General features: G+C 35.2%; 1 protein-coding gene across 2 annotated transcripts in view; it reads right to left on the reverse strand.

Annotated features, from left to right (window-relative positions):
* The window catches only part of LOC113098423 (MAM domain-containing glycosylphosphatidylinositol anchor protein 2-like), a 131,791-nt gene that overhangs the window by 77,858 nt on the left and 37,612 nt on the right, over nucleotides 1-16,321 (reverse strand). For both annotated transcript variants that reach the window (XM_026263486.1, XM_026263485.1), the window contains exon 2: nucleotides 4,598-4,737. In XM_026263486.1, the coding sequence (XP_026119271.1) occupies nucleotides 4,598-4,737 (140 nt within the window). The remainder of the gene's footprint in view (nucleotides 1-4,597; nucleotides 4,738-16,321) is intronic.

The raw sequence follows: 16,321 nt of genomic DNA on the forward strand, positions 1-16,321 counted from the left end.
CTAACGTACAAACCTAAATAGCAACTGTTCTTACGTTCACTATTTACGGATCATGACGACTGTAACATAATTCTCCCGTTTGCATTGTGATCTGTATTTTTACATATTTATTTTAATAACTTTTATTTATTCCTACATAGTATATTTAAGTCCCACTTGAAGGTCGATCTGTGTCCCAAATTTATCAGAAACACATCGTGACAGCTGTCGTTGTTGCAGTTTCCAAGAGCTGCTTTTGCCTAGGCCTCAGTTTTCTTCTTGCGAAGGTCTACGAAGAAAAAAATAAACAACACAAAAAAAAAAACACTGTGGTTTGGAGCCCAACAGAGTCGTAACCTTTGGAAGTGGCAGAATGAAATCCATTTCATGCTTTGCTGAGGATGGAGGGTGGGCAGATTTGTTTACACACGTATTGGATGTTGGTTAGGAATAACGGCGTATTGGAACTCACAGGGCTTAGATACGCTGGCTTTCTTTGTGAGCTCGAACAGGAAATAAGGCAGCTAAAGAAAAGTGCTTAGCCCTGTATGTCTCCATGCACTGAGGTAGGCCATAGCTGACAGTGCACAAATAGGAAGTGGAACTGAATAATCATTTGTGCATTATGTGACAGAAATTCAGTATAATATGTAAGAAAAGATGACCCACTTGAACCCTTAATACTTATTGTACTTTAACTTCCTTCATTTAATGTATGCATTCAAGACTTTGGGACTGTGTGGAATAAAAAAGTAGCACATAAATCAAAAAGCTCTGTTTTATTATTTATTTCTGTGTTAGTAGAGATCATGACTCAAACGAAATGTTGGGGGTGGAAAGTGAAAACAATTTGACGGCAGCCCACTGTCTTCACAACCAAAGTGCCTCCATAAATAGTCATAAAACAGTGGAAATGACAGCCCTTCAGAACTCAAACCATATAATACAGGGGAAAATATTATTTTGAGTAAAGGAGGGAAGGGAAATTTTCACATTATAGTTATTGAAACTCAGGATTTCACCTTAAAGGACTAGTTTACCCCTAAATGAAATTTCTGCCCTCATTTAATCAATCTCATATTGTTCCAAACCCATGTGACTTTATTCTGTGAAGCACAAATGAAGATATTTTGAAAAATGTCTGTTTTCTTTCTGTCTTTCTTTTTTGATCCATACAATGAAGGTCAATGGGTTCCAATGCATGTGTTTTGGATCTAAGTTACTTTGATTCTATGGACAAAAACAGTTGAAACATTTTTTTTTAAATATCTGTGGAACACAAAATACATTTTGAACAATATTTCATCTGTTTTTTGTCCGCACATTCAATGGGGTCCACACATTTAAGCTCCATGACATAAGGATGGTGTAAACTTAATCAGTTATCAACTGATGAATATAAATCCCATTTATTACAATTTATTACAAATCTTTAGTTCATCTTCATAAATTTGTCAAGTCTGAGATTTCTGCCCCTGCCAGCATTAAGTGGATCAGTGCCACAGAGCGCCTGAGCCAGAACACTGATGGGAGTTCTGTGACGATGGGCCCAGTGTGTCAAATGCAGACAGAATGCGTGCTAAATATAGCCTCCAGCCCCCTCAGTCTATCATAAAGCATCCCTGGGCGTATCTTTCTCTGGCCCACTCACTGTCTGTGGGATCTATGGGAACCGGTTCAGCAATGGCAGAGCTGAAACAAAGTGTTGGTGAAACCTTAGATGGGGATGTTTTGAGAGTTCATGCTAAATAGCAGATTAATATGCTTTGCTGCATGGTAAGAAATCTATCTAATAGGGCCCTGGTGTTAATTTGACTAAGACAAAGATTCTGGAATGGAGCCATCAATAAAACTGTGGTAATTAAGGCACACGGTCAGAGTGTTTGGACACAATTTGTAGTACTAGATTAAGGACAAACAACAAAAAGTATTTTGTTTTCATCTGTGGTTGTGTGTCATTTTGAATCAAATATTTAATAATTTCACTGATTGGACTGTCCTCAGTGTTATCAATAAAAAAGAAAGATCCTCTGATGTTACTATAACCATGATAAAAATAGCTCTTAAGTTAACAGAATTTGCTTCTGGGATATGATTCTGAATGAACGTCAACAGAGAAAGATGTTTACGGGTCCAGATGGTGTAGTTATGGCATCAAACAGCAGGAGCTAAAGAGTCCATGCTAAACACTCAGTCTTTGGACCAGTATATACACATGCTTTGACTGTGCTAATAAAACATGAAAGGAATGTGCATCTGTTCCTAATAATTACACAAAATGGTCTTTGATACTTTATCCATTTCAGAAAAACATTTAGATGTTGTGTTTGTACTGTCTCAGAACAAAGTTTTGCTGGTAGCAAGTATGTTTTGTAATTTTAGATAATAAATGATCCTGTAGTACATTTCCCGACAACCTACTGCATTATGTAATACCTTCTGCTTAGGATAGGTTTGGAAATATTCATATTTCATGTTTACTGTCATTAGCTTCCAAAAAGCAGAAATGGCAAGACTGCCTTAAAGCAGAAAAGAGTAGCTAATTTATTAAAAATCTTTCCTTATTTACACTCAAGGTAAAATAGTCAGCAAAAGCTGGAGATGAGATCAGAAGAGGCACAGGTTCATTTATTCAAAATGAGGCTTCCAGCAAAAGTCTTCCTATCTTTTACAATGAAGACTGGGAGGCAAAAGCAGCACAGAACATTCTAAACGCATTAGGGTTTTCACAGCCTAAATAAATAAATAAATAGATAAATAAATAAATGCCCGCTGCATGCACCAACAGAACTCAACTTGCTCGCTTAATTAAAACAACAAACTGTCTGAATATCAGTCATCAAACACAGAAGTTACAAGCATAAAATGCTTTAATTTAATAGTGTTTCTGTTTGATTTTGGACAGACAAACCAACCCCAAATAGAACAGAGTAAATGTGGAGATATATATATATATATATATATATATATATATATATATATATATATATATATATATATATCTATATGTTTAGGTTAGATCTATCCATCTGTCTGTCTGTCTGTCTGTCTGTCTGTCTATCTATCTATCTATCTATCTATCTATCTATCTATCTACAGTATCATGGTTGGTTTGATTCATGGCTTATATATATATATATATATATATATATATATATATATATATATATGTAACAAAGAGTTCTTTAAAACTGTTTGAATAAAGGCACCAAAAAAAAAAAAACTTAACAGCAAACTTAACAGCAACGCTGATGAGGCACCATTACTTTCAGGTGTACCTCATCACACACTGCCCACCCTGTTCATCTCTCGTGCCTGCTACGGTCAGAAACCTGGCCACAGGGCGGTGAACAAAATGGACAGCACAGCTCAGATTCAAGGAGAACAACGTCACAGGATCATTAAAATAATGCAAACTCCTCACAGAAACTGTGTGTAGAATGCAAAATGAAGGCTTAGCGCAAAACGATGACACCACATGGCCAGGAGGATTTCTTTGCAAACATTTAGATTTTATGACTCTTTCTAGCGTTCTGAGGTCTGACAGTGCTCTTCGGGGAATCACCTCTTCTGCGGTCGTGCAGATTCAGTGATTTCCCTCGTGGCCGTTTCTTCTCCTGCACTAACTCAGTGGGACTGCTCCTCCTCTCCACTGAAAATGCAGCACTGAGACCAAGATGAGAGTCGTAGAGTGCTGCCTATCTAAAACCGCACACAGGCTATGGGACTGATAAGCCCTCTGCAGTCTGCAAGATACAACGAGGAGTGGGGCATTGAGAGAATTAAGACCACTTGAGCGAGGGTGAAATGGAGAGTACTGCAGTGAGTCCAGAAGCATAACCGATGAATGATATACAGGAGTGCACGAAGCAGAAACACAGAATGATGTTATCTTCCTCTGATAATCAAAATGTCATATTATTCAGGATTATACGGCGTCCTCTTGAGCTGAGAAGCATTACACTGAATTACGACTCACAGTAGCACCATAAATCCTACCTATTTTGTTAATTGTTCATATTTGAGTAACATATGTGCTGGAGGTGAGCAGAAGAGAACGGTATTATGGCAACTAAATCCATTTCAGGGTGACTTTAAAATGTCTGCCTCGTGTTTGGGGTAAAGTTGTGTCATGTTGAAGGGTAAATTGTTACATTAGGGAACGAATATCCATCCATCCATCCATCCATCTATATTCAATGCCAGGCTTAATAAATATACTAAATATACTTGATACAATGCCTAGCACAGTTATCTGACTATCAAATGCTATTAAATTGTATTTTTCAATGCCACAGGATATCTTGTAACTCAAATTTATTTTCCATTTCCAACAATTTTCATCTATGTAGCACATTGTATGAATAGTTATTTTTCCTTATTTGGATTTATAATGTTCTCTTTTCATTCCATTTCCTTGACTCAATTCCTTGACTCAGAATAAGTTAGAATGTGTGAAGTTTGATTAAAAATGTAGAGATTCTTAATATAATTCAATTTCCAGACTTTTATTTCTCTAATCCTGTGCAAAAATCCCCATCTCAGCCATTAGTCCTGTGGTGGCACCCAGTTATGAGCAGCCTCAAACTGATGATCAAAGCGGACAGAAGAGCCTCACCTGTGGCCGTGGATGCCCCGAGACCAGACAGGTCAGCTCCAAAGTCTCCCCCTCCCGGATGGTGTACACCCTCTCTGTGTAGTGCTCCTCCTCAATGTTGCATGCGTGACCGGAGTGGATGATCCGAACGTTTGGAGGAGCTGCATTAGGAAAGAAATGAAAAAGTGATATGGTTCAGTTTGCCGGATCATTTGAGGTCGCATCATCAACCAGCCACACAGCAAAACGCTGTCAAGGAGGGAAATAAAATTCCTGCCACATGAGACTGATGCTTTCAGCCAAATCAAATTCAAGGTGAGGCACTGCAATCATTCAAGTTGCTCCAGCGAATGTAATCTGCACTACACCAGTTGCTATGTATGTAGAAGAATCTTGGACTTGCATTTCCAAGCAATTTTGCAGACAAAAATACCCTCATCTAAGCATTACCTTATAGTACATCTCAAAGATGCGTAGGCGACTGATCAGGTAAAGTACCTGTATTATTGATTTCCCCTCTAAGCTGGAGAACGGAGCTCCGGTGCAGTGCAGTGTGCTTGCCTGATAATGTTTCCTCCACTGATCTCCACTTACAAAGCACTTCAAGGTTGCTTTTTTTTTTTTTCTCACAAACTCACAATTTCTTATTCATGCACTTCTGGGTTTTATTGTTTATGGCTGCTCCATTGTTGCAAATGATTTGTTACAGACATACCACAGTATGTCTATCAAAACAATAATTGTTAGGCACTTCAATTCTTTTATCAATGCATTATTAAACGGGTGAGCACCAGTGATAGACAGAAACAAAATTAAATGTAGCAACACAAGTAACTTAATTACAATTTTCAGTAGCATGACCGACTAAACGAAAGTGGGCGAAAGTGTTCGTTCAGTATGTCATGCGAGACAGTTTCAAGCACAAGAAGGAGAGAAATCATGTAAAATGATCCTTGGTAAATAATAAAAACGTCATGTTATTGAAACTCTTAATTTATTTTTACTTAGTTTATTGTTGTTTTATAGCTTGATACATATTTGAAGACATGCATTTTTTTTTATAAAGGATAATAAGATTGGTTTTAGTCATGAACAACTCCGTAATATTTAACAAACCAGTTGATTAAATGATTTAATGACTCATAAAACATACAAAAACACACTCACTTTTTGTCATCTACTCTAGCTAATAGCACAACAGTGTTTTTTTAATTTGTAGCTCATTTGGAAAAGTCTGATTCATTCAAAGGAATCTGTTTAAAATGTTCATGTAAATAAAAGCAGAATATATTGAAACTTTAAATGGTGAGAGACATAGCATGGAAAGAAACAGCACTGGTGAACACACAGAAGTAATAGGCACTGACACCGACTGAAATGAAGACGTCTCAAAGATCTAATAGTGCACACCGGGCTACTGCAGAGGGTTTAGGCAATGACAGGAAACACTGCCGAAATGCATTACGTTCCAAGGTCTCCTTCTGGATGCCGAAAACAAAACACAAACACACTCACAAACACACAAAAGTATTCCCTTCCTGTGTGCCAACTGCCTGCTCTGCACCCTGGCCTAGTTTCACACCATCTATTTTTAGAAAATCAGTGTCTTTCTCACAACCCACCATATGACTGTGCTAATGTCCTTCCATATGACGTCAAGATTTCACGAAGCAGACATCCCTGTACAGGCCTCAAAGGGCCTCTGGATTATTATTGATTAAAGAGGCGGCTTTCTGAGAGTGCTTTCTGACGTCTTTATTACGACATCTGGATGCTCCCTGCAGACTGGAGACCACTCGTACATGCAGAGGAGGATTATCTTTCTTTAAATATGAGTTATGTAGCGTCATGATGGAGTAATCGGACTGACATAAGCATTACAAACAGATATTCATCTCAAGCATCTCAACATGCCGGTGCATATCATTTACTTGCTTATCTTTCACACAAGTGTCAACATAAATGCAGTCATATTTTCACATCAGACCAATGCCCTAACATGTGTTTAGTACACTTGGGTCCACCTTGGAAAGGATTTTTAACATACATTTACATAATACACTGCGTTGTGCCTTTTCGAGCTAAATGAATAAAATGTCAGCATATCCTATGGTTGTGATGGTGTGGTATATTTCAAACCAAAATGGTTACTGCTCTTTCCTTTTTCAAGGTTCCTGTACGTCCTCAGATCATTATCATTCAAGAGTCAACACAATTACAATGTTTCTATAAATAGAAGCAACATTAAATATATAAATACATTAAATATATTTTTTCTGTCTAATTTGTGACAGAGTGGATATGTTTTGCTTTATAAATCCTGTCAAGCATGAAAAAAACTAAATATGAATGTTAGATGAGAATAGAACTTGGCAACTTGGCTCCTCTGAAGACCCAAATAATGTCACTTCCTCTTTCTTATCTCTTTTAACATGACAAAAACATGACACCACTGAGGGACAGTAAATAAACAGCGTTGAAAGGGAAATCAAAACCCACACAGATAAAAATATTTATTTCACCTTATAAATTGAACAGGGGCATCATGAACTCATGATTTTTGAGAGGGCATGTTGGGAGGGTGGATGCTTGTCGTGTGACACAGCAGCCACAATAGCATCGTAGATATAACTGATATAGGCTTACGTTTTATTTTTTATTTTGCTCCTTTTTATTCGAAATATTTTCAAGTGTGTTAACTATATCAGGAAATATCTTGATTCTCAAATATGTGTAAGTAAATGCATTTTGCACTTTTATATATTATTTTATTTGATCAATAAATGGTGATGGGCAAAGTAGACTAATAGTGTAATCTATTAACTGCACACAAAAAAAAACCTCGACTGTTTACCTAAGTACCAGATATGGGTGACATGCCATTAAATATTTTTTAGTATGAATGACTTTGTATTTGATCTTAATTGAATACCAATATTTGCAAATGACTAATTATAACAGTTTAATTTTACATGGAGCAAAAAACTTTTAATTATCAAAAAACATTTTCATTCAGTCTAGCCAGAGTTCAGGCACTCTCAAAAACTCCCATTTAAATCACTGAAGCTGTTTACACTGTGAAATGAATATCTTAATATTCGTACGCATATCTGCACTTTGTTGTTTGGATAAGAGAATTCACCAGATAATTCAGTCAGCGAGCAAGTGAACAGAACACTGTGTCTCAGCAACGACTCATCTGAACGTCTCTGATTGGCCATTGCATTTATATCCTCAACAGAATCGTTTGTGATTGGTTAGAATGCAGTGCTGTGCAAATGCATCTGTATCTGGTTCAACCCCAGCCAGCGAACACAGATTTGAATTTAGCAGCTGATGCTGTGCCGCACTGAACAATCTAATCACGCCGGTGGGATTGTATCAAATACAAAAAATATTATTAGCCTATATTTTGGAAGCTGCATTCAAAATCCACTTGGCTCAGAAATCTAAGGGGGCATGTGCCCCCTTACTTAGAATGGGCATGATGCCTCTGAAATTGAATTCACAAATTTGCTCTTTCATACAAATTAAAGTTTGTTTTATGAGTATACTTGATCTAATTAATATGAACAGAAAAAAATATGTATTTTATCACTTAACATTCTATTTATTTTATTTTTATATAAGTATTTAATTATATAAAAAAATTGAATTCATATTTTTATATAAAATATTAAAATTATAATAAAAATATAAGTCTTAAGAATGAATAAAAATGATACATTATAAAATAAGAATTACAAGAATATAATTGCAATAAAATACAATATAATATCATCTTTCAAAATATTTTGTGAAGTGCACTTCATCAAATGACTCAAACGGTATACCTTTCATGAAATGATTCACCTAACAGAATATTTTTAGCCCAATACTTTTAGTCTTTAATCAGTTAGCGCTTGTTAATTCTGTCCAGGGGGTTTCCACAGCAGGAACTGAAAAGCCCCATACTAGATCATGTTTCCACACTCCAATCTCATGTCATCACTTTGCATCTCAAGTATATCACCGTCTAGAGAATGTGATAGTGTTGTCGAGGTACCAAAATTTCAGTATTCGGTACCGATACCAGTGAAAATCCACGGTTCTCGGTACCAATTTCGGTACCAAAGCAAAACACAAAAATATGCTAATTAAAAAAATTATAACTTTTTAGCACTAAAAATAAAACCAATGACATTCTTTATACTTATTTACAATTGTGTTTAAAGTTTTTCTACAAGTTATATAATTATGAAAAACAGTAAACAAGTTTCACCCAAATTTAATTTGTCTTTTAATTTATGAAATTTAAACACATTGTATTCTTAGTAAATAAAGGGGATTTGCTATTAAAATTAAAACATGGAAGAAATATTGTGATTTATTTCTTTAAAATATAAAGTTTTATAATTTTTTTCAACAGTAGTAGCAGTATCACATACATTTGACTAAATAATAGTAATGTTTCTAGCACAGTGCCTTTATGTAAAAATTAACTTTTAGGCCTAATGAATGCATATTTGTCATTTTAACTGAACTTAAGACTGGTGGTGATGCTTAAGATATTTTTGGTCATTGAGAGTTTCTGTAAAAAAAAATAGTAATAGATCATATTAATTATTATTAAAAGATAATACTACTACTAATTCTACTATCATACTAATGTATATACAATGCATTATGAATTGATGAGGTGCTGGGTTCATGAATATTACTCACGTTGTCTGCGTTCGGTCAAACTCATTTGCTGAAATCAAAACAGGGACGGTACAAGATCAGCGCCAGGCAATGAAATTGCCATTTTCTCATTAGCTCCGCCCACTCCCGGAGAAACCGGTATGTCTTCTGCTTGTTCGAAAATGAATATGAATAATTCTAAATGAACTCCATTATTTTGACAGGAGAAGACAACAAAGTATAGTTTACATGTAGCGTGTCGATTCAGTGTGGTAAGACTCTCGCTCTCTCTCTCTCTTTGCATGTGTGAGAAACAGCGCTATCAGTAAAGCGACGGTGAGTCGTGCGCCTTCACAAAGAGTTTGCAGAGCATCAAATACAGGTGCGCTGTGCGTCCATTGAGATGAACTGAAAAGTTCAGATCGCTTGATGGAGAGAGAACTCTGAAGCTCAGATGCTGAAATTAATGCAAGCGTCACGCGCTTCAGTCCATGTAGTAAACAAACCCGCGCAGAACACGGATTCATATTTCAACCAACGTTTGCGGCTTAACATTTACAGATACTGGTCCATATGGAGATTGAATTTGATTAATTTATGCTAACTTTGACAAATTCCATGACTGTCCATATTAAAATGCGCGGAAACCATAGCGCTGAACCGGGTTTGAACGGGACTTCGGTACTACCGGTACTTAAAGAAACCTGGTACCGTCACATTTAAATTTTTTAGTACTGACTTGTTACCGAAGTACCGGGTCATTTGACAACACTAGAATGTGAGTATATATTCTATGAAATAAATAAGGCTGTGCTCTCAGTTTCATTTTCTGGAAGGCTATTAGTATCTCAGAAAGCAGTCAACGGGCCGCGTGTTAGAGTTTCCTGCCCAGATCAATCAAACCGGCGGCTGTGTGATTGTCTCATCCACTCTGATTCAAGCTTAAGTCTGTATCACAGTCAAGCCTGCATAGGAAACTGAAGTGCTTTTGGATGTCCTTCCAATCAAACAAGCTTTTATTTCAATTGTAATATCTGCCTGAATTCTTGAAAAATTATTAAATACCTGCAGTTTTTTTCACTTCTTGATACACTTAAGAAACCCCTCGGTTTGGCTGATTAAAGGCGATCAATTCATGTTCATTTCTGTTTATTTCTACAATAAGTAAGAGTCATTTACATAAAGACATTAAATGGGTAGCTATCAGTAAACTGAATCTGTAGTCTCTCCAACAAAAAATATAGTTAACATAGATTCACATAGGCAGTTTCAGTGGACTGGGCAATAAACATAGAATTTTCATGATATATTTTCAAAAATGTTTTGTATTATCGTAATGTGCTTTCATCCCATAACAGCCAGTGGGGACCAGCAACTGTTTGGTTACATACATTCTTCAAAATATCTTCTTTTATGTTCAACAGAAGAAAGAAACTTGTACAGGTTTGGAATAACTTGAGGGTGAGTAAATGATAACCAAATCTTTATTTTTGTGTGAACGATCCCTTTAAGTTTTAAAAAGAATATTTAGTTAGAATAATCATCACTATTTTTAAGCTTGCAAGCACATGGTAAGCTTGATTCGTGTCTGAGACTAAAACTAAAGTCTGTTTTAATGAATCAATTACAAAACTCTGGTTCAAAATAATATTATATTGCTGCATATAAATAAAGAGATTAAATATTCTTTCTGGTGTTAATTCTCCAAAACATGCCATGATTTTAAAATAGATCTGTGTTAAAGATTTTAATTCGAACTTTAATGATTATTTGGTTGAAATGGAGAAAGGGTCCTTTCAAGCTGTTTCAGAGCAACCATAAATATTGAGAAATATATCAAATATCACAAAAATCTCAGGACTAACCCTGCTGTGTACTATGATGAAAACTGCTAGTTACATTTGCTTTCTGATCACGTTAGAAAAATGAACATTTTGTACGGAATTACAGAACACATTATATTTAGAGTCCTAGTTATGGGAATAAACACTGTAATGAATACTGATGGAAAGCCAGTCTCAATTGCTGATCCCAACAATAATGGAAACAGACATAGAAGCATAAAGCTGTCTGAGACTTCTTTATTCCTGTGCAGCAGACTAATTTGTTTATTATTGGTTTCAGAAGTCTGGGATTGGATTCTGGATGAAGAAGAACTGAAAACCATATGGGTATGATGAACAGAGGACAATCTTTCATCTTTCAGGTAAACATGAATGATGACATTCTCAAATAATAGGATTGTTAATAATTAAAATAATTTTAGTCCTATTTTAAATTGCATTTTATAAAGACCAATTTATTTTTGATACATAGATAGATTATATTACAATATTATATATAAATATAATATAATAAATAATAATATATATGAGTATCATTGTTTGATTTGACGAAACTCTAGGTGTTTACCACTAGTGTCAAATTTAAGTTGACTATTTAAATGTCAAATATGTCAGTGGGGTGCAGCAGTACAGCGTGACCCCTCTGTTTGCAAACATGAATCCTTTTTTACAGTACAGATCCCTTTTGCTAAATCACTCTAATCAGACACGGACAGAGAAGGATAATAACATACAGAGTGGAGAATGCTTATCACTTTGATACACATGCTACGACAACTGATGCTGCCCGAGCCCCTCTGGTCTCAAGTCGTGTGGATTAACCCCAGCCAACCTGGCAACCCACTTGTTCATACAATCTACAGCATTCTATAGCCCTTGGGGAGGTGAGTCACATGGAAGAGGACGAATCCACAATGCATTTGTCTACCATTCAGTATATAGTGATAATCTGAGTAAAAATTAATTATTGAATTGATCTCTCCAGAACATCCACCTTTATGGTTCTTCTTTAATACAAGGAAAGCGGCATTATAGACAATTAATTAGTTGGGCTAGGGAAAAATTGACTCACAAAATTAAAAAAAAATTCTATTTTGTATTCTTGGTTTGAGTTTGGTCTAAATGAAAACTTACATTCCGGTTTCAGTGTTTATAAAAATGTATTTCAACCAGAAAATGCAGAACTAGATATGGCTAAATTACAATACAGACCAGCACTCAAGTATCTTGGTCATTTTGATTCGGGAAACATGTGTATCGTCCCAGCCCTAACAATTAGTGCCCAGGTTTTGGGTGTCATTTGACAGTGCACTGATTTTGATGACGAGGGACTGCACTGGATGGCAATCAACTGAACCCACCGAGGGCTGATGGAATTTCCTTCCCCCTCCATATGCAGAGGAGCTCGATTGAATAAGCACTGCAAAACGAGTCATTACTTTTCATTAGCCTGACATTAATTCTTTAAGGCCCATATACGCATTCACAACCGAATTGACAGTGTTATTTCAAATATCTGATTATTTCTAATGGTTAATATTAATCATGCTGGAAACATGGCTAATTGTGGAGGGTCTGGTTCAGAGGCACCACCCAAGGCCATGAAGTAACTGACGATGAGTGCCAGCCATCATTATAAATGCCAGCTTTTTGTGTACTTCCACTGTAAAGAGCAAGAACAAAGAAAACTGATAAAACTTCTAGCCAAGGATGGATCATGACAAAGCAAAATGGTTTCGTGCTATCTGTATATCTTCAGCTTTATCAAGTGCAAGTACACACAGATAAATTCACACCGACAGCATAGCTGCAGTCTTATGTCCAGTTCAACTCACACTCAACTCACACATGCTTGGTAATTCACTTCAAAATTAGGATGTCTTGACTGAAAACCCTCTGTCACAATAGACATTTTTTAGGAAGTGGATTAGAGATTTTTACTAACAGAATGTTCATAAATCATCACAAGAAACCATGCAAAATATTAACAGACTATATACAGTACAACATACAGTAGAACTGGGATATATGAATCATTTAAAAGTGAAATAATATAAATCCATTTTTAATAAATAAACAAATAATTTTATTTTATAAACATTTGATGTCATTTTAATTTATTTAATTATCAAAAGTTTATAAGACGTCTTAAACCATTTAGTAGTAAGTTATTCAATGATTTAAAGACTAGGTACAACATCTTGAATAAATACCAAAGGATGAGAGCTAAATAATATAAGTTCCTTTATATAATGGCAAAATTTACCCCCCAAAAATGAGTGCAGTGAGATGTTTTAAAATGTAATTTATTCCTGTGATGGCTAAGCTGAATTTTCAGCAGCAGTTGCTTCACTCTTCAGTGCCTCATGATGCTTCAGAAATCATTGTAATATGTTGATTTGGTGACCGTTATTATCAACGTTGAAAACAGCTCCGCTGCTTAATATTTTTGTGGAAATCAAGATATGTTAGAGCAGCATTTATTTGAAACTTGTCACTATTCAGCAAGTTTTTGCTGAATACAAAAATACTAACATCAAACTTCTGGTAATGCATATCAAAACATAATTAATTAAAATTTGTAATTATTATTTCTGTAATTTAATTTTTTTTCCTATTTTATGAGACACGATAACAACATTTCTGGCATATATTTGACTGGATCACTTGCTTTGCCACATTCCCTTTGCAGGGATATTTTCTTTAATCAACAGGATTTTGATACTACAACATGCACAGTCAAACATTGAAGATGTCTATAAAGCAAAATGCCTAGCTATGCTCTTTACAACGACAGCTTGGGCCTTTTTCTGCCTAATTACCACGAGCGCTAGCTCTGTGTCACCTGCTACGTTCATAATAGGTTATACTTTTTACCTTGCAAGCATCAGAGCTGATGCTTTTTTTCTTTTTTTCAAACATTCTAACCACCTTTGACTTTTTGATTTCTAAGGCCTCATGCTGAATTTGATTAAAATGAACTCCATCGCCGCGGTCATACACTTCAAGTTCATTTCAACTTTAATTGAAAAGTTTTTTAGTAAGACGACCAGCTTTGCTGAGCCTGGGAACCAGCTCGGTTGACTTTAGACTGCTTAATGGCATTCAGCAAACACTTTTGGTTTGTTTGGCTTTTGAAATAATAATGAATTGGTTTCTAGATTCAAGTCAGTACAGTGGGTGAACGTTCAGGCTAGAATCGGTAATCTCTGTATGCTTCTTCATATTCTAACAAAGTCTGCATACACACTTTTGATTCTTCGCATCCTTTGATCCATTGGTCTGGAACAGGAAAGATGTCTTAATGATAAATGAGATTTTATATTATCTATTTAAAGCTGTCAAACTTGTCATGTAGCCCCAGGCTACCTGTGCTGAAGTATGCTCTCATCTTCCTGTTCTTTCTAAAGAACAGAACAGTTTCTTCTCCCTCTCTATTATGCAAAGACATGCATTTGGGTACATCTTAGTTTTTAAAGTAGAAGAGAATAAACGTCTACAACATAACAAAATACGTAGTAACTACAAATATTTATGCCTATATCTCTGCTCTTTCATCATCCTTTTTAAAGTTGTACATTAATTTAAAGTGATTAAAGCCGGCCTCTAATGGATGCATATTTGGTTCAAAGTCTATCTTGCAGCAGTGATTCTGATGCAAAGCTTGTTATCGTGATAGTGTACAGGCAACTATAAAACCTTTTGGGATACACTTTCCGTTTCAAAATTGTTTTCATCATCTTAAAGTGAAAAAGCCTTTTAAATACAGTGAATTAAAGGCACAATAATTCTACAAGCAGACAATACACAAGGCCATGAGTTCAGGCAATCTTATTCTAGTTCAAACTCATATTTTATTTTTAGCCATACTGAAATAATTTCTCTTTTTAATTAGGACAGACAATATTTTTGGCCTGCTTTTAAGGTGAAACATGACCCTGTACCCTAAAATTCAAAGCAAAGGGAAAAAGTGTGTGTGTGACAAAAATGTAGACCACGACTCATTGAACAGGTGCCTTTTTAAGTTTGATACGGTGATTTTTCAAAAGTGGATTTTAAACTTTTCACATTAGCAAATTGCACAGGTTAATTTGCACAGGTTAAATTGATCTATATACAGGGGTGCACATATTTTTTCTCATAAGAGAACCTGGAGATTTGGTTTGGTCATCTCTCTGCATATAGCGTGACCCATTAAATATAACTAAAAAATGAATTAATAATAGGTATAATATTATTGCACTTTATTTATTTTTTTTATTTTTTTTATAATAGTAAATAAACTAAATAATAGTGTGTGATAATATTATCAAAAATAAAAGGCAGTCCTAGTATTAAATACAAATACATTTATTTTATAGTAAACTTAAAAATAAAATGCTAATATTTACTATTACTTTCTTTGTTTGCCTTTGTTTCCCTGGGATTCGAACCCCAACCTTGCACTTGCTAACGCAGTGCTCTACTACCACTTGAGCTACAGGAACATGAACTCACATATATCAGTAAGATTTTTTATGTTTTAGAAGTCTCTATTTGATTATTTATTTGATTTATTTATTGATTTATTCATTAAGAAGATTTATTTTGATCCGGAACACAGCAAAACAGTAATATTGTGAGTTATTTTACAATTTAATATAAAGTTCCTGTTTGAATACATTTTTAAATGTAATTTGTTTCCTGTGATGGCAAACCTGAATTTCCAGCATCATTACTCCAGGCTTCAGTGCCACATGGTCCTTCAGAAATCATTCTAATATGCTGATATGCATGTGTGTGTGTGTGTGTGTGTGTGTGAGTGTGTGTGTATATATATATATATATATATATATATATATATATATATATATATATATATATATATTCAGATCAGATTAACATAATTTTTTAGTAAAACATTATGTGTCTGTGAGTTTATGGACACAACAATGAATGGCAGTTGATGTGAGATATATACAGTGCATAATTATCTGTGATCAGGTCTGTGTGTCTCTCTTAGCCTGAAGCCCACTTTGCAGAGCACAACTCATATCTGTGAGATCTATATTTCAATCACGTCTCAGGTTCTACGCCTCCAATCACAACGTTCCACTTTACCAATATAGTACTTCTGGGCAATAGCAAGTACACCTCCAAATGCTAAACAACCGGTACAATTTCCTCCTGCAACCTTGAGACAAATGCATTGATTTCTCATCACCCACTATCAAAGCCATGTACCTCAAAAAACAGGGAG

The sequence above is a fragment of the Carassius auratus genome, unplaced genomic scaffold, assembly GCF_003368295.1.
Source record: "Carassius auratus strain Wakin unplaced genomic scaffold, ASM336829v1 scaf_tig00216558, whole genome shotgun sequence".
Classification (NCBI taxonomy): Eukaryota; Metazoa; Chordata; class Actinopteri; order Cypriniformes; family Cyprinidae; genus Carassius; species Carassius auratus.